Raw genomic sequence first — 25,002 nt, 5'->3', positions numbered from 1 at the left:
TTAACGTCCTCCAAGACAGATCAGGCGGGAAGAGAACTGCTTTGTGCAGGTCTGGTACAGTGTCTAACAGTGATGTGTGCACTCTGCAGATAAACTGAATTCTCAGTCACTGAGGAACCCTAATAAGTAGCAGTGATTAAAGCTGCTTTTTAAACTCCCCTTCCCACAGTGGCATCGAAAGACATTTACCTGCTACAAGACAATAAACACAGGAGGCAGACACTCAGCTCCTTAATCCATTTACTGTGCAGAAATGGCTGTCATTTGGGGAGGGAAGTGCATCGAAAGCAATTTAAAAATCCTGGTCTGTGAAGGTTGAAATGCTGTATGTGAGGTTGGATACCAAGTCTCTGTGCTGGGAACGTGAGCTTCAAGCTTACAGGAAAATGAGACAGCAGTGCCTTGGCCCTGCCTGCCCCAGGAGTGACTCACTGCATGTTCTCAAGTTGTCTTTTCCTTACTGCTGGTGGGATTTTTCAGTTGGGGTGTGCCTCGGGTGTAACTGGATGTAATGACCTTGCAGTCCTGCCTGTGCTGAGGGTGCTGTGCTGAGGTGATGGAGTGTGAGGAACTCAAGTCATCATTAACTCTGCAAGAAGACCACGTGTGTCTCCATGTCTAAAGTGACAACAGCACACGTGCTCGTCTGTGTGCTTGGAGCTGGCCCACAATCACTGCCCTCCACAGCTCAGGGGAGCTGCATTTTCTGATCAGAAATGTTCATGCCAATATGAACTTGGGATATTTAGGGTATTTGTGATTCAGTGTGTTTCTCACTGGCAGGATAGTTAATGTGTTGCCTGAGTTAAGTGTTTAATAACTTAAGTGTTTGATAACTTCCCTTATCTGAAGATAAGGAGATTTTACAACCCACCGCTCTTTAAAAAGAATCTCTTCCTTCTAGTGAAGCAGTGAGGGTAATGTAAGAGTGGAAAATCCATGTTTGGTGTCTGTTGAAGCTGGATTTCCAACAGTGTATCTGGAGTCTCTGAACCACCCCTACACCAACCCTTTGGATGCAAACAGGAGCAGCCCAGCTTTCGAGGAATGTGTTTGGAAAGTTGGCAAACTTCCTGTGAGTCATGCCAGGGAAGTGAATTGTGTGCTTTGTCTGCTGCAGGGTGAAGGGGCTCGAGGTCTGCTGGGAACAGATTTAGCTGGCAAACTCGATTTTAACTGTAGGCAGTTTGAGAATTACCCCATTGGAGTGGCAGGTGTCCTGTCCTGGGAACGCCCTCTGAAGGAACTGGACCAACAGCAAAACCTTGTGCTGTTTTGTTGTGATTTTTTTTTTCTTTTATGCTCTCTCTGCCACCTGTCCATTAAAAGATTACTTTTATTATTTTATTGCCCATTCAGCTCATGCACCAACCCTGGATGTGAAATCTCAACTCCCAACACCCACGTTGCTGATGACTTTATTAGCAGATATTTAGCCAGGATTGGATGATGAATTGCATGCCAGCATTGGAAGTGGAAGTGTTTACATTGCAGACAACCTCATAATTTGTTTGTAACCTTGTGGGATCTCTTTGAAGTGGCATACTTAAATTAGAATTGTCATTGCAATAAGTTTTTTGTTTCAGGTAGCTTAACTGTTAGTACTTGTAATCAGGTGCCTCTGTTCCCCTTTCTGACAGGGTTTAATGTAAGACCTGGATCTGGTGATAGATTTATTTTATATGGGGTTAAAATCTACCAAGTAGATAGTCAAGCTATTTAAAATGTTCTTGTTAATGTGTTTTATTTAACTTTATTGAGAAGGAACATGGAAATGGTAACCATTGTAATAGGCAGTCATTTTAATTGCTAAGACTTTGGGTTTTTTCTAAAATGCTTTGTACTGTAAATTCCTTTTTGGAAGTCTAGCTTGTTTGAGTTTCTTTTTGGTGAAAATGAAGGTTAAATATACTTTCCTGAAGAGTGAAGGTTGACTGGGAATTGGGAGCAGGGCCAGTGTTCCATCAAGGATTGATAAACCTTTCTGGAGAAGCAGTTTGAAGGGAAAGGTGAATCCACTCTAGAAGATGCTTATTGGGGAGAAATGTTTGAGGCCTCGATGGTTCATGACTTAAAAGCCAAGTGCCAGTTCTCATACTCCTGTTTTTATGGTAGTTGCTTATGACAGCTGAATTCTCACTTTCTCATAAACACAATGCAAAATGTAATGTTTTTATTTATTTTACCATAGGAGGGCAGAGGCTCAGGAGCTGCCACCGAACCAGGGCATTTGGCAATAGATGGCTGGCTACCTGATGCTGTGATGTGTGTGAGTATAAATGGATGAGAAATCTGAGTTATTTTGGCTGGAGTGCAAGGTCATGTTTGTATATTCTGAGTGTCCAGGATCACCTGTGCTGGGCAATTCCTGATGCTGTGCAACTGTGGTCACTGCTCAGCAGACAACTGCAACTGTTCTAAGGTTGTTCTCCTGAAAAGCAGTTGATCATCTTGTTTACACTGGTTAAACCGCTTGCAGATGGTCTGCCTGGGAATCAGGGATAATGTTAGTGTGCATTCCAGATTCTGAGAGGTCACAAAGGTGAATGGTACCCCGGTGAGGAAGGTGCCATGTCCTTGTTTTTGGGGACCTGTTGTTTCACATCTTCACCTGCCATTTCTGAATTACTGTGCATTGAATTCCGTGATGGTGTCTGGTGTATTTAGCTCTGTTTTTAAAGGACTTATTCTCCCCTCAAATCCAGAGCCAGAGATTCTGTAATAAATGAAGACCCAAACTTAGTTTCTCTCATCATAGGAAAGGCTTTGCAATTTGGTACCAAGAACACCAACTGTTCTGAGTAAACATTTTAAAGAGCTTACTGAGTGTGGCTGAGTGTGAATATTTGCTGGAGCTTTTTCTGTAGTAGCATCAGTAATAATAATAAAAAAACTGAAGCAAGTTACTATTTAACCTTCTTGGCCTACCTGAAAAGGAGTACAATTTACATTAAACAACATTCTGTCTTTCTACTAGAGAATGAAATTGGAATCTTTTGTTTAAAACTTACTAAGAGGAAGCTGGAGGTCAGAGTAAAGTTTGAGTAATAACTGCTCCTTTATGGAAAACTTAGGGAAAACTGCCCTTGGAGAGCCCCAGACAGGAGAGACAGGAGTGTTTGCCTGGCAAAAAGTTGATGAGAAGAGGTGAACATACATCACAGAAAGTTGGCTCAGCAGCACAACCTAGGAGATGGGATTTACATGGGTGTGAAAACTTAGCAGAATAAAGTGGACTGTAAATGATCAGAACAGGCACTTTGTTCCTGCTCTACGCAAACACGAAGCCTGGAGGAGAAATTAGTGCCAGACTTTGCTCTTGTGGTGCAGAATTTACTTGTTGTGCCTCCTCAGACCTCCCCAGAACTGTTACCCCAGATGTGCAGGTTGCTGGGAAGGTTGGCAAATGGAAGTTCAGACCTGGTAAATGCTGAGCAGGAACAGCTCCCTGGAGGCTGCGAGTCTTGGCAACCCTGGGCAGGGATGAGCTCCCACCATCTGGGAGGCACAGGGGAGGCCTGGCCTCAACTCCACTCTCATCAACCTCACGGGTTTGTTCCAACTGTAGGGCAAGAATTGCACTTGAGAGCACAGTTTCACCTGAGGGATAGTCTGATTTGGCTGAATACTGAATAACTCGTGCCAGGAGGTGAGTTCTGATCATTTATGAAACAGTCTTGAGGAAAATAATAGAGACAGACAGGGAGGAACCAGGATCTGACAGGAGTCACTCAGCACAGGACATCTAAATTAGTACCAGCCTCACATGGCCATTCAACACCTTTATTATGTGCAGGGAATATAAAGTTGGGAAGCATGCAAGGCCGTCACAGAACTACATTTCCTGATGTTTTGGGTGGGGGAGGGAACAATCCCCCTGTTGACAGCTTTAAAGTATCAAGCAATTGGCAGATACATTTAGCAGGGGTGGCACAGCAACGTGGTGATGAATGCCAACAGGATTAAAATATAGGAATAAAACCCAGGAATCCATACTCTGTGGAATGGGCTGTAGATTTGGATTTGGTTTTGGTTTTGACAGCCATGCTTGGGAAACAGCAACAAAAACTAACCACGCAATCCAAAATGCCTAAACAAACAAAGAAAAACACCCCACAAAGCACAGCATAGGAAAAACAGGTGATAAACCCAAAGGAAATATCTTCCACATGCAGAAAACACAGTATGGGAGGATGCTGGGACTGATCCTTTTAGTCCCAGTGAACCTATAATCCAAATGCTGCTGAATTCAGTGTGTTATCACCCAGAATTTTGGGAATGCAGAGTACCTGGGAAAGCTCCCTAAAGGGCAAATCACCTGTACCTCCCAGTGTAGCAATCTGCAGTGGAGTTGGGCAGGTATATTCTACTCGAGTGCTTTTCTTTCTTCAGTTTTTGAACCACGAGCATTCACAGCAGTGTAGGAGAAAAGAGAAGGAGGGGTCAGGGGCTGTGCTAAGGAATACCCCAAATATTCTGAAAGGCCTGTTGGAGTCTGTGCAGTGCCAGGATGAGCTGCTGGCTGTGCTGGCTGCTCTCCCTGCTTCCCCTGCTCCACAGGGTGAGGAGAGGGAGTCACCAGGCCCAGGGCAGCCCGTGTGCTGACTGGGGTTTTTGGGCAGTCTGCTTCCAGCTCTGACCACATTCCAGGAAGTGAGGACAATAGAATAAACTAACAGTGATTTAACAGGTTTTTTTTAGGCTCTCTTTATCTCCCTATTGATAAGTTAAAAAAAAAAAAATAAATATGGCTGCTTCAGCAGGAATTAACCCACTTGAAAAATGAATGTTGTTTCCACAGTGACATTTGTTCAAGCTGGCCTTCAGATGTATCATAGTACAGCAACTTTTGTTTTCCTCAGACTCCCCAAGATATATTCCTTTTTCTACTATTGGATGTTCTGATAACTTAAAATCTGCTATTTAAAATAAAACTTGAATTTTGAAATGTGCTGTTCTACTCTCTGAGTTACTCTGGTAGTACGTGCAAATGAATTGTTTTGTTCCTTCCCTTGATGTAAAACGTTAAGAGAGCAGTTCCTTCACCTCCCTCCTTCCCAGTGTGATTAACGCTTCAGTGAGTAGATAGACCCTCCTGATAAACTCCAGGGAAATAAATTTCTAGTTCCCCATGTTGGGTTTCCAGCTTGGAAACAAAAACTGGGAGTCCTTTTTGTGTTTGGTTGGGTTTTTTAAGCAACAATTCTGTTCTAGAACTGCGTTTGAAAAGAGAAATTTCCAAGCAGTTTCCCAGCTGTTTAAATCACCATGATGGTAAATTGTACAGCATGTACTGAGTTGGGAGGTTTATTTGGGTGCCTTTGGGAGGTGGAACTGGGATGGGCCCTTCACTGTCTGCTGCATCATCTGGCTTTGTTGTCTTGGAGATGTGCTGAGTTCAGGCACTCAGGTTTTGGTGCAAGTCCAGTGTCAGCCTTAACTGATGATGGTTTGAGGAGAGGAGAAGATGCTTCCAGGTAGTGCTTGGGATCTTGAAAGAGGTTCTGATGTCATTGTTAACAAAGGACTGAAAATGAAGAAAGATGTGAGGTGCCACTGACTGAAACACTTCACAGCTGCATTTGAAAAAAATTCTAGAAATGTAAGATATATTCAAGTGTGGAAAAGCAGACTGCATTTACTCTGACCTGCAGTAAATCTGTTACCCTGCACTTTGTAGTTGTGTGTTGGCATACAGCTGATGTTACTAAAAAGTCCTCTGAAAGGGGAGAAAAAATCACTTTTTTAACCAACCAAGACAAGAAAAACATCCTGTGATGAATTTGTTCTATCAGAAATGTTCTTGCCAGTTTTGGTTGGTGATTGTTTGCCAGAATTCTTTTGTTGCTGTAGGTTTTGCTCAGCTGAAAGGCATTCTCTGCTGGGTAGCTGTGGGCATGGGCAACTTTAAAGTGATCTTTCTAAATTGATCCAGAAAGCAGTTTCCAATCTGGAGAGCTGTTGTGGATCATCTGAATTTTAAGTTGTGGTAAGAGATTGCTGCAGGAGATCCGGAAGTGAGATCAGAACCTGCCATAAGTGCAGTCTGGAACATAAACCTTTGTGAGCAGCAGGATCTGGGCCTGGAGAAGTGTTTCAAGGTACTCAGGAGGTGGGGTTTAATTTACAGCACTGTGAGGTCTGGAATTGCTAAACTGCAGTTTATGGCGCTGTGCAATGTTTGCCCATTCTCCTGATTATTAAACCAAGATGCTATAATAGCTTTTGTTTAGAGTGAGAACTGAAAATGCTAAGGGGGGAAAAATAAATAATAATAATAATAATAATAATAAAAAAAAGGACATCAGAGTCTTGCAAAACAAAGCCTGAAAACATCCAAAGAAGAAAACTCATCTCCTCAGAACAACCAAAGCCTTGAAACAGCGTTGGTTGTGTTTTAAACACAAAGCACAACTCCAGTTGTGTTTTTTGCAGTCAGACAGTTCCCTGCAGTCCCACTGGCAGAAGGGGAATAGGACAGAGCTGTGCTGCCTGTTCCTCACTGACCAGGCAGTTTCAAAGTACTCACCTGCAAAAGCTCAGAGTTCATTCCTTATGGGCTTTTCTCTGGGTGTAATTTGGAAGCCTGGGCTGGATTTTGTTTTCTTGAACACGAAGCTGTTGGTTTTTGGCAGTGCACATTCTGACTCTCAAAGAGGAGACTTACAACTTCCTGAGTTGCTTCCTTTCCAGTGTGTTGACACAGAAGGTACTTGAAAGTGGAAATGAGTGGACTGGGAATAAGAAAGTAACTTGTTTGTATCTTGTGTTACAGAGCGGGTTACTGGAAGCCTCCCACGTGGTCAAATAGTACTCTCGGCCAACCTTATTTTCTATTAAATGAAGTTTAATTTTGAGGTAAGGTCCTGTTTAGTTCTCTTTGTTATGCATATAATGACATAAAACCCACTGCAGTAATTTAAAAACTTTTATCTGCTGCTTCTGTATATATATATATTAGTGTAAAATCTTCTTTAGAGAATGTGTGGAATATGTACAGCTGTGGCTGTGTTTGTGAGGCGAGAAATCAAGCTGAAAAATAAATGTGATTCATGAATATTGAGGTGCCAAGTAAATATTGCAATTAACAGGCTGGAGATGAACCTGACCATCACAGACAGGGACTGTTTTTAAACAGTTTCCAGGGAGACTGGGGAATATGACCATGTAATAAATGAGTTCCCTAAGCCTGAGGAAAAAGGGCTGTGCCTTTTATTGGTATGAGAACAAATAGCTGAGAAGATGACTGAACTGTTTCATCTTAGCACATGGAAGAGGTGGCAGAAAGAACAAGGGAAGATCATTGCCAGGACAATTTCCCAGCTCCATTACCATTTCCATAGTTTACTGCTCTCAGAAGAAAATGCCACAAAGCAGAGAAACTGGCTTGGGGCAAAGTGTTGATAAATCTGTCTCCATATTCTTAATCTGTTGGAGTTACTTTGACCTTGTCCACAATTACTGTTCTAAATGTGTCTCTGGCTTTGACTGCTCATCTGGAAATGGTGCTTGAAATCCTGAAAGGTCGCTAATGGAATTTTGTCCTGCTATTCTCCATGTTTGAAAAATGTCTTTGGTGAACTTTGCAAGCAGCCTATAATTAAAGCAGCATGTCAGTTTATATCAGATATGTCTAAGGACAAGGTTAAGTGAAGGTGTTTTAGGTACGGATTGAAACAGGCTTTGCTGAGAGCAATAACAGAATATCTGAGTTCCCCCTCAACCGTTTGAAGTCTGCCAAGCTGATTTAGAGCTTTTGGGGAAGACGTGCCCTTTGTGAGCACGCTGGATGGAGGAGGAGGTTTGACCTTAGATGAGCACGCAGTTGGCAGTGTGCTAGGCTGAGGATAATCTAATTGCCTGTGATGTTGGCACACACTGTTACACCCTGACACGGGTTCAGGGGGTTTGGGGTTTCTGTCTCTGTGCAAGGAGTAGCAGCTCTGCTGGGGCCCCATCCTGTTCTCCTCAGAGATCTGGGTTTTCCTCAAGCTTAAAGCTGTTCAGAAATTTTTATAAGGGTTGCACAAACTTGTAACTTCCATCTTTCCATACCCAGTAGTTGTGAGCTGTTTCCCTTGGGGGCGTGGAGTGCTGTCCAAGCTGGAGCAGAAGGAATGATGTGATGCTTACTTGGAATGTTCACTCTGATGTACCTGAGCTCTCCCACGGGTCTGTGTGGTCCTGTTTTGTGCCTGTGACAGAGATGTTGATTTGATGGGTGCAAGGTGTTCTTGCTCAGCCTTTCTGTTTTCATGGGTGTTGGTGATTCTGCAAAGCAAAAACTCTGTCAAGTAGGGAACTACATGATGCTGATGGGAGGGGGAAAAACTCCTTGATGTTGGTTACTCCTCTATTTCTTTTGTTACTTCTGTTTTTTAAACCTGATTTAGTCTGATTGCTGTGGGGGAACAGGAGAGCAACAGTTCAAGTTTTGAAAAACCCTTTGCATTCAGAGGTGTCTGAGTGATCTGCAGCAGAGGGCCCTGTGTTGTGGCTTCTGGCACCTGGCACTTTTTCAGGAATCCTGGGGGTAGTTCCAGTGGATATAACTGTGTAAGCAGATGGTGAAGAAAAGGGAGTTGTTGGTGGACTGGGTTCACCGTTTGATCCCAGGCAACTTTGCTCTTCATGGAACTCCCCACAAGCAGTGCTGACAACTGCAGAGAGCATCATGTGTAGTAGTTCACATGGTTCACTTGATGCCTTCTCAAGGTTGTCTTGGGCCAGTCATTTCCAGTCAATTGTCCATGTACATGTTTTGCTAAAAAGCTCATGCTGTTGGAGGCCTCTTCAATAACATTTTGTGCAGGAAAAAAAGCTGTGTTGGGCTGAGTCAGTACAGGATCACTGTTCTTGTCCAGTTGTTTCTGCAGGGAAAAATCCCTGTTCCATTTCCACGCTGGTAACACTCTGCAGAAGGGACACCAAAAATGTATCTTCAAGCCTGAAAAGCTTCTGTGGGAAGCACTTAGTGGGTTTTTTCCATGTTGACTCCAGGCCCATGACCATGTGTTCTATGGTTCCTATTAGGAATCCAACAGGGAATCATTCTGCTTGCAACAAATGCTGCTTGCAACAAAGTCCTGCTGCCAGCCTGGTTGGGGAGTCGAGATCAGAAAACACATTTGAAGCTATGTTGATTTATATCCCACTGTAAGCAAGTTGCAGTGCTTGTCATGGACCCAGATAAACCTTAGAAGAGTTCTCTGGTTTAAACAAATAAAGCATCTCCCCAAAACCCCACAACAAACCCCTTTTAAACAACCAAACCCACAAAGAAACCCACAGCAAACCCAAGTGTCTACTGTGTCTCAGGCACCATTTTAATGATGCTCATGGAGTCTGTGAACATCTTACCTGCTGTCCTCCTAAGGAACTCTCTGAACAGGGCTCATGTGTGCAGTGGAGACACTTCACTGGGAGAGGAACCTGGACAAAGGCTGTTGATTCGTTTCTGATTTTACAGAAACTCATGTTTAATGTTGTGCAGGAACACTGCAAAATAAGAGCAAAAACCTGGAAGGCTCTTCAGAGACACGTGTCATCAACTGCCACAGTGGAGGCTCTTACTGCTGAGGCTCCTGATTTCTCTGTTAAAACTCAGTCAAGCTCTTATCTTATCTAAAAGCTGCTCCAGCTCTGTTTGGAACAATGGCATTCCTCCTATAGGCCTTTGTAATTCATACTTCCTTTTGAAGATACATTCCAGCAAGTTAGTTTGCAAATATTCCTTTGGACTTAAAAAACCAGCTGTAGTTGAATAGCTAATAAGCTGACTGTCCTATAAACAGCTCTTAATTAGACCCAAATATTTTGGTCTCTTACATAATTCTGCTTGAGGGAACTTCCTTGCTGGGTTATTGGCAAAATAGATGCTGTTCCTGTACAATTATAATGGGTGAACTGGTATCTATTAATGCTTGCTAATGATTACAGCCTGCTTTCATAGTAGCCTTTCAAAGCTTGCCCTAGTTCATCTTTGTTTTGTTGTGGGATTTTTTTAAAAAGGAGTTTGTTTGTAAAATTCAGTGCTGCATGCCACAGATAAATGCTGTGAGTTTTTGCTGAGATCCTTGAGGGTTTTCAACATAAACTTGCTTATCAGCACGAGTGGTGTGTGTGGTTGAGCAGGGCTGTTCCTGGGGCAGGGGGCATGTTCTTGCATTTTAATTGTCTGTGCACACTTGCAAACAGAATAAACAATGTTCTGTGCTGTACAGTGTGAAGTTCCTTGTATTCTAATGATGAAAGGAAGGATTATACTTCTCTGTCTGCTTGCTTAAGCTTCAAGAGCTCTGATTTGCCACCTCAGACGGTCTGTGGTGTCTGAGGCTGTCAGGCTACTTCTGGGCCTGCCAAATTGATATCTTTGTGCTTATTGCCCATTTAGAACAGCAACTTTCACTCTATTGGTTTTTATCTTGCCTTCATCTTTGAGCTTATTGGAGGGGAATTGAGGTATTATTTTGTTCCCTCTCTGACCCCCAGAACAGTGCCCTGTGCTCCATCCTGAACTTACTGACAAGGCCCAACTTCCAGCCTGGTGTTCACAAGGGCGGTGTTTGTGCATCAGTGGGGTCCCTGCTGACCCTGCACAGTGCCCTGTCCTCAGTGGGATGGCACAGGCCAGGGCTGACCCTGCACAGTGCCCTGTTCTCAGTGGGATGGCACAGGCCAGGGCTGACCCTGCACAGTGCCCTGTTCTCAGTGGGATGGCACAGGCCAGGGCTGACCCTGCACAGTGCCCTGTTCTCAGTGGGATGGCACAGGCCAGGGCTGACTCTTCACAGTGTCTTGCCCACCGCGGAGCTGATGCTGAAGGCCTCGTTGGACATGTGGACGTGTTTCAGACACACAGCCTGGCTGTTTGGTCCCCATACAGTGTTCTGGAGGAGAGGCAGCCTGCTCTTCTAAGAAACCATATTAATAGCAGCCCTTAAGCACCTTTAAGAGCACTGTGGTATAAATGAGTTACCAGCTGGCAGGAGTGGAGCACTAAAGAGGGGCTTCCCTGCAGAGCAGCGGTGTCACCTCTTCTGCCATAAGATGCCAATCTAAGTGCCGTTGGGAGTTTGTAGGAATACATGTGCCATTACCCTCTGCAATCAGCTTGCCTGCCCTGTGGCTCCGTTATCCTTGATTTTGAAGGACGGCACTTTGATTTGTGTCCATAACAGTCCAGCTGGGTTTGTCCTTCAGAGTGCCTTTTGCTTCAGGAGGTCTTACCAGGCCCCAGTGCACTACACAAGTGGTTCATATGTGTCAGTAGAATCAGGTGTTCCACCTCCACGAGTGGCAATGCCCTGTTTGCTGGTGCCCAGTGCCAGCAGGGAGTTGGTGGGAGTACTGGGAAGAGTAGAGCCCCTCTGTTCCAGTGATTGTTGTTACACTGTTAGTCTAGATTAAAAATGCATGGCTTTGCCTGAACCGGCATGTACACATGTAGGCCTTGAGACTGTGACAGTCTCCTGACCTAGATTTGTGTTTGCTCAAGCCTGAATGAGCCAGTTAGGGAATATCTCCAGGGAGACAGAGCTCTCCTGAATCACAGCAGAGCTTTGCTGGAGCCACAGCGCTGGTGGTGAGCATGTTCCCTGAGCTGGGTGGGCGTGGGCCGGATTGGACAGTGGGAGCTGAGCCACAGGTGCCTCATTTTTGGGCTCTGTGTTCCTTCAAACACGCTGTTGACAAGGATGTGCAATGAAAGGCAAAGAAATGCTGAAATGAGAGTTTGAATTCTCTGTTCAGAATACACAGATAAAGTCTGTATGGATTGAGGGGGTCAGTTAGTGAGCACTGACCTCCCTCATCACTCATGCACCCACCTGCCCTAATTCCTGCCATTCCCACCCTCACAGCTGTGCTGGCTGAAAAGTAGATTTCCTGCTGACTGTGAGTTTATGTCGATGTCCCTCAGCAAGCCAAACTGTGTGGAAGGAGGAAGATGAGAGTAAATCCATGTAAAAACTGATCACTCGCTGGGGTAGCACAGGAATTACTCTCGGGTGGGTAGGAATTGCTGTTGGGACTGGCAAAGGGAGAGCACATCTGAAGAACTCGGTGTGTTCCTCAACTCTGGCAGTCCTGACAGGTGTTGGGTAGTTCTGGTTTGCTCCTCTTGAGGGACATCACAAGGAAAAAAGCCATTTTACATAAATTTTCAGTGGAAATTAAGGGTGAATGTGTTTCAGCATCAACTTTATTCCTGTTAATTTGGGGGCATTTCTCAAACAGATATATGTAAGCTTTTGTTTAATTTCTTAGTTTGTGACTTGCTTTCCTTAGTTACTTTTTGTTTTCTGACTTATTTTTGTACCAAACAATTACATTAATAGAAAGGCATTTTGCAGATTTATTTCCTTGCAGGGAAAATAGACTGTTCAGATCTATATATTCAGATCTAATACTTATTACTGTTCTATCAAAAAGCATTTTTTATATTTAATGTTCACACTGGTTCATTGTTTCACTGAAAATACCTATCAAGAGATGCTTAGTTCTGTAAACAACAGCCCTTAGAATTTCATAGAACTCTTTTTAATGAAGATAAATTGTAACAATAAATCATTCTTAGATTTTCCTTTTCAACCCTTACCTTGGGATTATATCTTATTATCTTACCTTATATCTTATTATCTTGGACATTACCTGGTGTGTTTGAGGTACTTGTGCTGCTTTGCTTTGTTGCCAGGTATCTCTCTGGGCACACAGGGACCTGTTCATTTTAACCCAAGCACTGTTGATGATTTATTTTGTCCAGATTTCCCACAACTGGGCACTGTGGTGGCTCAGCCCCAGGCTGTGACATCCACGCTGCCATCCATCCCTGCGGGCTCTGGCATCTCTCCCTTAGGATCTGGGGCTCTTTTATGAGCCTTGAGCTGCTGCTCTCTCTCCCAAACCTGTCAGATCCATCATTTGTCCCTGCAGTCTCCTGCCTTACAAGCACAGATCAGTCACAGGCTGATTTGGAAATGTCCTCCTTTGTTACTTGCAGACAATTAGACAGCACCAGGCAAACCCCTGCATGTGAAACGCTCTTCATTTGTAGGATCCTCCTGGCTTTGGGTCAGCTGGTGCAGAGGCTGACTGTGGGGAGCAGAAAGTGTCCGTTACTTGCCCAGAGAAATATTTCAGTGTAGTGTGAATCAATGTATGGAAGATGAAGGGAATGTGGAAGATATTTCCCCCCCTTGTTTTTCTCTGTGATCTCAGCCCTTTCTCTTGACCAAGTTCTTAGCTCTTTCGAGAAAAAGCAGCTGTCCTGGTCTGGCTGTCACCCAGGAGATGGAGATAGAGACTACCTGGCCCACTCCTTCCTGAAAGCCAAGTGGGGAGATCCAGAGCCAGAGGGGGATCTGGAGGAGGTGAACAAAAACCTTTCTCTTGAGTTTGACAACACAGTGGTGGAGGAAGCTGATAAGTCAGGAGCTCTTTTCATGAACTTTTTTTCAAATAAAGCATCCTCTGGTGTCTCTGAAACCAAGAGCACTGAGCTGAAGGATAGCAGACCACTGATGTATTGAGGTGCCTTTTTTAGGGAGTTGAATTTGACCCTGGAAAAAAAGAAGACAAGTCACTGGGAGTACACAGGAACAGGTTCCCAACTTGTAAAATTGCATTAAAGGTGTCAGGGATAAATTTGCATGTCTGTTTATGTAGGGCAGTGGAAAAAAGATTCTCTGGCAGAGTGGAAAAACTCGCTTGAAAACTTGCGTGAGTAAGGGAGAAATGTGGAACTAGCAAAAATAAAAATAGAAATGGAGCAGCTTACCTGTGGATGTTGTGGACTGCAGGTTGATGGAGCTTTTCACAATGGATTAAATGAGCATCTGGCAGGGACAGCCCAGGGATGCATCACTTTGCAATGCAAGGGACCAGGACCTTCCTTTTGAGGTTCCTTCTGACACACATTTTTTATGGTTTAGGTGGTGCACAAACAGCAAGTGAAACTATTAACAAGCTGAGAAACTTCTCAATGTACTTTTAAAAGAATTTGCTCCAAATGTTGAGAAATGGGGCCTCTGGTTGTTTTTAAACTCCCCAGTACAGAATGGTGTCCCATAGCTGACAGGAGTGCCCTGTGCTGCTGCAGGGCTGTGACCTGCTTGTCATTCCTGAAACGTGGTGGCAGGAATTCTGTGATTGGGGTGAGGTGACCAGGGGCTGCTCAGGAGGGGCAGGGGAGGAGAGGTGGAGGCATTTCCCTCTCCTTGAAGGATTAATTGCAAAGAGCTGTCTCTGTAGAATGAGCAGGTCAAAAGCCTGTGGATGAGGATCAGAGTCCAAGGGAACCTCGAGGTCGGCGTTTACCAAGGGGAGCCTGCTGATGAAGTTGTTGCTCCAGCTCCAGGAGGCATTCCAGACTCTCATCCTGCTGGGGGACTGCAGCCACCCCCCCAGCTGCTGCAAGGGTGACACAGAGAGCTGTGGGCAATCCAGGACACTCTGGAGTGTGTTCAGGATAACCCAGACCAGCTGACAGCCCTACCCGAGGGGAGGCAGTGCTGATGGTCACCAACCTGAGCTGAGTGGGGATGCCAAAACTGGACAGTGTGGACTGCAGTGACCATGCACTGCTGCACTGGGCAGCTGGCAGGGACAGGGGGCAGGGAACAGCAAACTCAGGGCCCTGGACTTGAGGAAAGCAAGATCCCAGCTCTTCAAGACAGTCATTTTTAAAAACACGTACAAAAATTTATGCAGAAATTATTGGGGGATTCCAGTAGATCATGGAGGAAGGACTTATGTTCTGAAGGGTTCTTGGAGCTCATTGTGGAAAGTGTAATTGTTGAAGAGTGGTTTGGACTGTCAGGACAGCAAGGGAAGACACTTGAGACAAAACCCAGACTATCTACAAAATGAAACAATACAAAAAGCATCTGTAGCTTCCTGTTTCGGTAGAAAAATGCTGTCAAATGTGGTGTAGTTTCTGAAACAGAACTGGAATGAAAAATAGCTCGTTCTTGAAGCTCTGTGTAGCTGCACAACAGGCTGAAAACATCCAGCAGATCTAGGTGGAGACCTGAGAAAAACCACAACACTGTGTGAACCCTTTGGGATTTCAGAAAGGAGAAGTTACGTACTAGGAAAATCCTACTTTTGATGAAGTAGTTCTTTTAAGCTGTTAGTCACCAGCTAATTGAATGGTCTGGTAAAAAGGTGTGATGAGAGACTAAGAATTTTCTGTCAGCAGTAAACACGTTGGCAATATACCAAATATTGTTCTCCTGTGCACCATTTTGATATCAGACATCTGACCTACATCAGACAAAGTACCCATGTGTAAGTTGGTGCACACGAATTTTTGGAAGATGAATATTCAGCACAACCACAAAAATGCATTTTTTGGAGAGTTTCTAATCCATGGCACTCGTGAGACTTTACACAGAACTTCATTTGAATGAACACAACTCTGCCGAACTAATTTGATTTGCTAATGAAACATTGAATATATTAAAGCACTGAATGGAAAACTCAAAGCAACGATTCCTCTGCTGCTTTTTCAGGTGCTGCAGTAGGAACCTGCGGGTGCCTGGGCACCATGGTGGCCCTGTCCCTGAAGATCTGTGTGCGCCAGTGCAATGTGGTGAAGACCATGCAGTTCGAGCCCTCCACGGCCGTCTACGACGCCTGCAGAGTCATCCGGGAGCGAGTGCCCGAGGCTCAGACAGGCCAAGGTGAGCTCTGCATTTGGCCTTCATCACCCCCCTGGCTCATTTCCAAATGAACATGGACCCACGGGGCTTTTCACACTGTCCTGTTCCTCCAGGTGTCTGGTGGGTTTGGTAGAAACAGAATTTTAAGTGACAGAAAGTAGCCGAGTTCTTTTTCTTCCTTCTGTCCCCAATAGTTTTCCCACAAAAGATGTTTGGGTTTTTTTTTGTGTGGAACTTTGTCTTCTTAAATAAATATCTTGTGTGGCTGGAAGGTGATTTTTCCCTGCTTGGAGAGCAGGTTTTTTGGTACCATCTTTTTAAAGCAGTGTTTGTGGCAATGCTTTGTAAGGAAACCTGGGCAGACTTTCTTTTGTGCCTCAGCACAGGGAAGTGACAGCGTCAATCACAAAAGAAGGGCTGGATATCTCCAAGCTGTGCAAAGAGAAAGGTTTGAGAATGGTTAATAAGTAAAAACCTCACCATATTGTGCATGCCACAGTGCTGCCACGTGGTAATCTGATGGAACTGTCTCTACCTATTGAGCAAATTACATAAATACAGACTATGGGTGAAAAGCTTGATTTAAATGTAGTCAAAGTTGTGAAAAAATTCAGGTTCTTCAGAACCCTTCAGTGCTGCACTGTATCTATTGCCACTGGAATGTAACTCTTAAAGCAGGTTGTTTATTGAGCTTTATGCACTGCTCTCAACCTCCACAGCTGTTCCCAAAATCTTGTCTGAATTGTTAGAAGAACTTATCAGTAGTGGACAATATTACCGTTACTTAGAGTTGCTTCTCCTTTGCAGGAGTCCTTGGGAAGTCCAGTTACAGAGCTGCAGTTTTCAGATTAAATCTGTGCATTTTCACCCTGCTGATCCCTCCAGGCAGTGATTGTCAACAGCTGTACAATTCAGAGGAGCTGAGTAACAAATATCCCTGAGCATCATGCACCTCAAAGCAGAGCCTGGGAGCTCTCCTCAGATTTTACAGCAGGGCTTCTCCTTTATGTGTGCTTGCACTGCAGCTGCAAACTTCAAACAGCTTTCTGGAGCTGAGTGGTGAACAGGAGTGTTTCTAACACACCCCTTCCCCTCCTTGGGGGCTGCTGAAATGGGTGCAGTGCAGCTGATCAAAGCAGGTCCTGCCCAGCAGTAATTGTGTTTGTCCTGCACTGTGGCTGTCCCTGTGCCCAGTTCCCTCCTCCAGCACACCCTTCTGCCAGTGATACTAAGGTGCAAGTTGCCAACAGCTCTTGCTGTCTCCTCCCTTGGGTGCATCCCCAGCAATGACAATCAGAGCAGTTTGTGCTCTGTGCCAGGCCCTGTGTGTGCTCCCAGAGCTCACAACCTGTTCATAGGCACAAATGCTGAAATTTTACATCAGTGAGTCTGTATTGAACTTGGATCATAAACATCAGCTCTGTATGTGCAGGTCACTTGACTTCCCAGGGGAGTTTTTAGTCAAGGTCAGCAGGGAAAGTTTTTCTTCTCACTCAGTTGTTTTTGGAAGGAGTCTTCCTCTGAAATGGGGTATCTGTAAGTCAGGTACACTTTTATTAAGTAAGGTCTGTCATGCAATTGCTTAAGTATTGTGTTTAAGGTAATTCTGTTAAATGTAAGTTGTTGCCATGCCTGGCGTTTCAGGATGAAACATCTCAAACTGTAGATATTTTTACCTGACTTTCTGATCAGAGAGTCCCAACATGTGGCTGAAGGTAAACAAGGTGGGGTTGGGTGCAGAGCTGCTGGTCATTGGGAGCATTGCAAATATTAAAAAATGAATAGAAAAGTGAGCACTAATTTGTTGTTTGTGATTGTGGAGTATAATCTGTATCAATTCTTCGTGCATATGGATAGGCTTTAAGTTGACAGTCATGATCCTTCATTGCATATATCTGAAGTTTAGTGTTTGAAGCCCAAGCCTGGCTTTGTTTCTCTATGTCAGTGAAAGTTTTATCATCTACTCGTGATTCTGAGTGAGCCAATTGACAAGTGTTCAGCCTGCAATGGATGCAAGTTTTTCTTGAGTTTGTTATGGATATAATTCTAGAAGCCCTGCTGGTTTTTTTGGGGTTTTTTTTGAACCTAAACCTGAGTCATCTACCAAAAAAGACTCCCAAGTTTATAACAAGCTCATTATGTGGAAGGTTGAAAGCAAACTGTGTTTTGAAAATAGAAAAGCTGCTGGAAATAGTACAGTATGGTTAAGACCAAACTGCTGGTATTTTTGGGCAGTCAGTTCTAAAGCAGGACCTGTGAGCACTCAGAGAAGGTTGTCTCAAAGGGAAGTATTTACCAGTGCCATACACAACAGTAGGTGTGACACGTTCTTGCTCAGGTCTTGTGTAAAGCCTGCTCTGCCCTCCCATCTGCTGCCACACTCAGTGCTTTGGGAAGCACAGGAACAGATTGCTGTCCAGGTTCATTCAGAACACAAGGTAAGTGTAATGGAGGCTGAACAGCCTTGAATTAAACCATGCTGGCTTTATTAGTCTGCTGTTCCTCAGCGGTCTCTGTCTCCTCTGTTCACAGCCTCTGACTATGGATTGTTCTTGTCAGACGACGACCCTCGAAAAGGTATATGGCTGGAGGCTGGAAGAACACTGGATTATTACATGCTGAGGAATGGGGTATGGTGCAAGGCTGTGGCCTCTTTCATCACCATGTTCTTAGAAAACTTCTTTCCTAAGTAGCAACGAGAATGTTTAGCGTTTGGAGGGGTAGGAGGGTCCTGAGTCTGTTCCTGAAAGTGGCCCCCTCCTCTTCCTTGCTGGGCCTCAGAGGTTGGGTTCTTTCCTGCATCAGGTTGTGACTGAGCTCCTGTGGTCAGCAGTGTCTTCAGACAATGATTAACAGGGAGTTGAAAAATAACCTTTGTAAGAAGCTTTCTGTGTGAGGTGACCTCGTGTCAGAGAGCTGGGTTTTGTGTACTGAGATGCTGAGGTCACACCTGCCCAGTTCTGGCCAGCTGGATTCCAGCCCAAAGGCACTGCAGTGTTTAATGCTGAACCAGGGGCTGTCCTGCCCTCGCTGAGTTTTGGTCTTGCCAGCTGGGACGAGTTCTTGCCGAGTGACTTTGGCAGAACTAAAAGGAATCACTTCTCAAGCTTGTTCAGTGAGCAGGTTTGCCTTAACAAATGCTGTGACAAAGGGAAAATGCAGCTGGGAGGGTGGGAAGGGGATCCTGGGTTGGCTTGTGGTGGCTTCCAATAGCATTTAGAAACAGTTGTGTTTACTTCCTAGGATATATTAGAGTACAAAAAGAAACAGAGACCTCAGAAAATACGGATGTTGGATGGCTCGGTGAAAACAGTCATGGTGGATGATTCTAAAACAGTTGGGGAGCTGCTGGTTACCATTTGCAGCAGGATAGGTAAGATTTTGGGACCCTCAGGCTTAAGAATTTGTTTTCTGCCATATTTTGATGGGTAGGATGTTGTGTGTATTGCTGGCTGGAAATTGGCACACATGTTATAAATTTAAATTCGTTGTAAGTTGCTATTTAGCAAACACATTTTTTAAATCTGTTGCCCAGGTTTTATCAAAACCCACAGAGGGTTAGATGTGTCCTGAAACTTCAGTGCTGAGCAGCTGAAGGCACAAAGTGACCACAAACTGGCAGTGCAGTTGCCAATTTATCATATATTACATTCACATATGCTCTCCTGCTATGTAGTAGAGAATTAGGACTAAATTTATACTCAGTTTTAATTGGATAAAAGGTTCATATTGCTCATCTTGAAATGTACCTAAACTTAGGGCTCTGGGTTGTTTTGAGAGTTGATCACAGAACCATATAATTTCTGAAACAACATACAGAAGACATCCTGAGCAACTGGTCAGAATTCAAATAATTTATAGTCTGTGTCAGTATTTACCTAACCAGAGACGTGTTTGAAAACCAGTTCATATTTAACTCTAATAATGCATCCAACATGGATTCATTTAAATCTTAAACCCTGCCTTAGAATGCATTTAGAATTCAAGTGGCCTTACTTTGATTTAGATTGCTTTGTTTGCAAAGTGACTCATCTATTTCAATTTTGAGTGTTTCTGTGTTGGATTCTCCCGTGCTGTAAGTAACTTAGCTCAGAAATTAGCCTGCCTTATTTTCATGCACGTGGTCACGGGGGTCAGTGTTTAATTTGCTGTCTGGTGTAACATGAAGGTGCTTTCCCAAACAGCAGAACAAAGACATGAGAGCAGCTTGGCACAGGAGCTGAACGTTGGGAACTGATTCGTGATTCAGTTCTGTGTCAAATTCACAGGAGGAGTTGAGTTTTAACACTTTAAAAAATATAAATCATACCTTTCACGTGGTTTCTGGTCCTCAGTTGACTTTGCCACATCTCCTTTGCAAGGAAAGCAAGAGAGCAGGCTGGGATTGCTCAGTCCCCAGGGAGCAGTTGGAGGCACCTAGCAATGGCAATTTATTATTACGGCTCTCCATTTTGCAATTTACTGCAATTTGAAATTCCAGCATGTTTTTAAACTGGCAGCTTCTCTTGGTAGACAAAACAACAACAACAAAACCCTCCTAAATCCCTTTCTGGAAGTGCTAAATGCAGAATGTGGCAAAGGAATGATGTATGGGAAGGACAAGGCCAGGTATTGGCAGAGGTTATAGAGGATTCTACTCATTGCCCATTCACAGTTTTGGCCTTTCATCTGTTCCCCTTTGTATTTGGGATTAACCATTGGTGCTTTAATATCTCTAAAAAAAAAAGTATTTAATCCATCCTAAAATATATTCAGTTGTTATTGTTACAAGCACTGGATTTATTTATAATTCCAGGGATAACAAATTATGAGGAATATTCCTTAATCCAGGAAAGCATCGAAGAGAAGAAAGAGGAGAGTACAGGGACACTAAAGAAAGACAGGACACTGCTACGGGATGAGAGGAAAATGGAAAAACTGAAGGCAAAGCTCCACACAGATGATGACTGTGAGTAACGTGTTCCAGCATCCTTCTTTGTTAGTATCAAGCAAGAAAACGAGACATTTTAAATTATTCAGTGTGTCTCAGTTGATTCCAAGCTGCATTTTGCATCCTTTTACATGGAGTGTTGTCTGTGACTGAGTAATTTTAGAATTGGGTAAATGGGTGAGTTAGTGCCTCTGTGAGCGTTAGTGGGTGTTTTGAAGGGATTTTTGTTACTTTTGTGGTAGGGGTTTTCCAACTTCAGTCTGAAAGGGTCATTTTTGTCCCTTCATTAAATTTGGATATTTAAATATTGGTGCCTTCTGAAAGCCATCAAAAGGTAGTTTTGTCTTTGAAGGTACAAATTTTAACTGTGAAGGGAGTTTGCCAAAGAACTAAGACAGTATTAGATTTGTTTGAAGTCACGAGAACCAGTTTTTTTTTTGTTCTACCTTAAGACCCAAAGATGAACTGTACCTGCAGGAAGATGGTTTCAAATTGTGCCCCGCAGTGGCAGTGCCAGATGTGTGTGTTGAGTAGGGGGGATGCTCTGTTGCAGTGAACTGGCTGGATCACAGCAGGACCTTCAGAGAGCAGGGCGTCGATGAAAACGAGACGCTGCTGTTGAGAAGGAAGTTCTTTTATTCAGACCAGAACGTGGATTCGAGAGACCCAGTTCAGCTTAATCTGCTCTATGTTCAGGTATGGCACCTGCTGCCTTCTCTGAGGAAACCTGGGGAGGTTCATTAGGAGAAGTTGGTTGCTGAAATACTCTCATCTTCTAGAATTCCATTTCTGGATGTGCTTTGATTTTACTTTTTTGTCTACCTCTCTGAAAACATGATAGTACAGAGGCTTTACTGATTCCTTTTAATTGGGTACTTCCAACCCATTAATGGACACTCAGCCAAAAATCCACTGGCTTTCTGTCCTGTTCCCTTAAAATTCATGCATGTCTTTAGTCTCAAATGTCTCTTTCTAGTTCTTCTCCCCACTCTCTTCTGCTCTGTCTGTGTGATGTCAGTCTTGCAAACAGCTTTTTGTTTCTCATCTCTTCTCTCTTCTACCTGGTCAGACAGAGACTTTATCCCTTCCCACTTTCCCCCAGGCAGCACACAGGGCAGGAGGCTCCCTGTCACATGGACCTTGTCATGCGGCCACCCAGGCAGGTCCCTGAGCTGTCACAGGGGCTGGACATACCCCTGTAGATACCTCAGCAAAGGCAACAGCTTCATGCAGAAGATGTTATTCAACTGCAGGTGCCATTGTGGTTGCCTGGAATGCAGTCTGAACAAAAAGCAGGCTTTAAAACTCTTTATTAAGTTTGGTTGTGTTTGTTTTTTTTTAAGTAAAAAAATATAATTGAAAGTTTAATGGAATGCTCTGATGTTCCACTTGGAGCTGCTCTAAATTACGTTTTAAAACTCTGAGGCAGAAGGTAAAGCTGGCCATGCTGGTAAAAGAGCAGTGCATTTTCCAAGGATTTTAGAAGACTGTCACACGGAGCTGTTCTCCTGCCACTTGGATATTTATATTTCTTTCAGGCTACTGTTGTGACACACTGTGTTGGTACTGCCTTGTCTTTGTTTTGTCTATGGATAGGTGAGCCTTTTATTGCCAGAACTGTAACATCTGTCATCTCGTATGACCACCGAATTCACACAAAAGGAGGAAAAAAGCTGTGTGCCTTCTGCTGTTGCCACATCTATAACAGTAATTTGGTTTTTATGTCCCAGTTATGGAGATGATTTTCCCTCCTATTACGAGGCAGTGTGATCCAGGCTTCTCAATGCATGTGTGTACACACACGTGTACCTGCACATGTGTGGACATCCACAGGAGGGAATGTGCACTGTTGTGTTTTATTTGCATGTCAGGAAAATGGGTGCCAAGTTCCCTTTTTGATCAAAGTTATTACAATCACAGTTTGAACAAGTTTCCAGAGACGTTCACCCTGAAATAACTTAGCCCTTGGTGTATTTATATTAGTCATAAACACATCCAGAGTGGAAGAATAAAGACATTCAGACAGCAAAGTGTGTTTGTGTTGCTGGCTGTGTTGAGGCTCTCCAGGAGTTTCAGAGGTGGAACAGTCCCTTTGGATGTCCCTGACTTGTCTTTGTTGTCTCCTCTAGGCTCGTGATGACATCCTGAATGGTTCCCACCCTGTCTCCTTTGAGAAGGCCTGTGAGTTTGGAGGCTTCCAAGCACAGATCCAGTTTGGACCTCATGTAGAACACAAACACAAACCTGGATTTTTAGAGTAAACACTTCTAACTTCTAAATTGGGGTGACCTCAAGTGTAACTAATGTTGAGTTGTCACAGAGTAAACAAGTTTTATTGCTCCAAGCAGAGGTAATCAGATTCAGAGTGTTTTCTGTAGCAAACCTCCCTGTGAATCAGCTGCTGAGGGGACCTTTGGCAGTGGCTTTGTTAGACAGCACAGGGTGCCAGGGAAGTGCACAGCTGGAATCTGCAGCTGCCTGGGAATCTGGGAGAGCTGAGGGTTTGATCTGCCTTAGTTTGCTGCTGCCTGCCTTTAGTAATGCCCTGTGTGAACTGAGTGTCCATCAGTGCATGTCGCTGGTTGATCTGCTGCAAAAGCACAGGAATAGCAAGATGCCTGGTCATTTGAACAAAGTGAACGTTGCTGCGTTCAGAGGTTACATTTTCCAAACTGTTTAGTGGCATCAGGGATTCAGATTCACCCTCTCTTGGTGTTGCATGAATGGAAATGGGGAACTGTGCTCCTTGTTTCAGATACAGACTGAAATCCTGTTTACAGGTGGTCCGTCTTTTAGTCTTTGTGATACTTCACTGCTCTCAGCAGGGCAAGTTTAGTTTGACTGACATTTAGATGTCCCATTTTTCTACTGATTTGGATTTTCTGACTGGTTTACCTGCAGTAGAATTAACTGAGGGCCGAAGTCTGAGCAAAGCAATATTGTAGGAAGGTTAAAGAAAGCTATTTACTGCACAGTCCATCAAGCCTTGCCCACAGAGGAGGCTCTTCAATACCTTAATTGGAAGCACAAAGCAGTGGGTGTGTGTTTGGTTCCACTGGCAGTGCTCTCTGCTGACTCAGGCTGCCTTGGGGAGCTGGACTGGGCTTTGCTGCACCTCAGGGAGCCACTTCCAAGTGGTGAATGCTTTGGAGCATGCAGAGCCGGGATGATGGTTGTTTGAAACTCTTCACTTCTGGAAAATAGTCTTGAAGTATCAGTTCAGTTCTGTGAACAGACACTTTTCAGTTCCAATTAACAATCAGCTCTTCTTTGTACTGTTTGTCTGCTACTGACTGGCCCAGGAACCTTTCCTGCTGGAGCCACTGATGTCTCTTAAGAATTGTGGGGGCCCAGTGTAAAACCTTCCCTGATTTCCTGGGGTTTGTTTCCCAGAACTGGAAGCAGTTACACAACTTTCTCTGGGATTGATCCATTGTCCCTCCGCTCACTGGAGTCTTCCTGCAGCAAACCACTAGGATATTATCTCAGGAGGAGCTGATGCTGTGGCATGGAAATGATTTCAAGAGTTAGGTGTTCCCAGCAATAACTGCTCTTAATTTGGAAAGCAGCCATGGCAAACTGCTGTACAGCATTCAGCTGCTTCAGTCTTTCTGGGGTTTTCTCTGTTCTGCTTGGTCCTTTCAGTGTGAAGATTTTTTTTTTTTTTTTTCTCTTTAAGTTCCCACCTAGTAACTGTTTTATGGTGGACTGAAACTGCTGGCTGGATGATGTTTCTGCTTTGCATGCAGTGCTGAAGAGTTTGAAGTCCATCACAGGGTGAAGTCATCGCACATGTAGTGTTCATTGTCTTTTTTATCCCCACAGAAATGAAAAGTGTCAATGACTGAACTGTATTCTAGAAAGAGAGTGTTTCTCCTATGGAAATCATTTTGAACCAGAATTCTAAACTTCAGAACCTTGTTATGTTCTACAGGGCATTTTCCCCTCTGCTGTTGTTCTGTTTTCATTTAGGGCCTTGACTGTGTTAGACCCAAACTTTGCAGGTCACCAAGTGTAACTGCTCACTGTCCTGGTGTGTAATCAGCTTCATAAAATTAAGGATTCTGGTTTAGAAGTAATTCAGATTTTGTCCTCTAGAGGAAACTGTTGCAGAGCTGTAAGTCCCCATTCATTGTCTTCTAATTTGCGGTGTCCATGTTTATGATTCAGTGTTTGTGCATTTGGCTTTGGTAACCTTCATGGCAGCCTTTTTGAGAGATCTCACATTTTTATTTTGTGACTCAAAGCAAGCCAGTTGATCCTGGCTCATTATGAACAATATATATAAATAGTATAGAGAAATGCTGATCTATTCTTTTTTTCCTGAAAATACATCTCTCATACTTTCAGAAAAAACCTTTTCAATTTGTTTTGGTTTTTTTTTTCCTTTTGAAAAAGAATGAGCTTTTT

The 25,002-nt window shown here is 43.9% G+C and overlaps 1 protein-coding gene across 4 annotated transcripts in view; it reads left to right on the top strand.

Annotated features, from left to right (window-relative positions):
- LOC114069158 (talin-2) overlaps window positions 1-25,002 on the top strand; it is a 125,318-nt gene that overhangs the window by 33,443 nt on the left and 66,873 nt on the right. For all 4 annotated transcript variants that reach the window (XM_027905765.1, XM_027905766.1, XM_027905763.1 and 1 more), the window contains exons 3-9: window positions 6,776-6,858; window positions 15,513-15,683; window positions 18,195-18,292; window positions 18,906-19,035; window positions 20,458-20,610; window positions 21,146-21,288; window positions 22,722-22,849. In XM_027905765.1, coding sequence (XP_027761566.1) covers window positions 15,548-15,683; window positions 18,195-18,292; window positions 18,906-19,035; window positions 20,458-20,610; window positions 21,146-21,288; window positions 22,722-22,849 — 788 coding nt within the window. In that variant the 5' untranslated portion in view covers window positions 6,776-6,858; window positions 15,513-15,547. The remainder of the gene's footprint in view (window positions 1-6,775; window positions 6,859-15,512; window positions 15,684-18,194; window positions 18,293-18,905; window positions 19,036-20,457; window positions 20,611-21,145; window positions 21,289-22,721; window positions 22,850-25,002) is intronic.

Source organism: Empidonax traillii, unplaced genomic scaffold (genome assembly GCF_003031625.1).
Source record: "Empidonax traillii isolate 1590-97213 ecotype Southwest subspecies unplaced genomic scaffold, ASM303162v1 scaffold1201:size224149, whole genome shotgun sequence".
In the NCBI taxonomy this organism is placed as follows: Eukaryota; Metazoa; Chordata; class Aves; order Passeriformes; family Tyrannidae; genus Empidonax; species Empidonax traillii.
The sequence above is the reverse complement of the archived record's forward strand: the minus strand, read 5'-3'. Positions and strand labels throughout refer to the sequence as shown.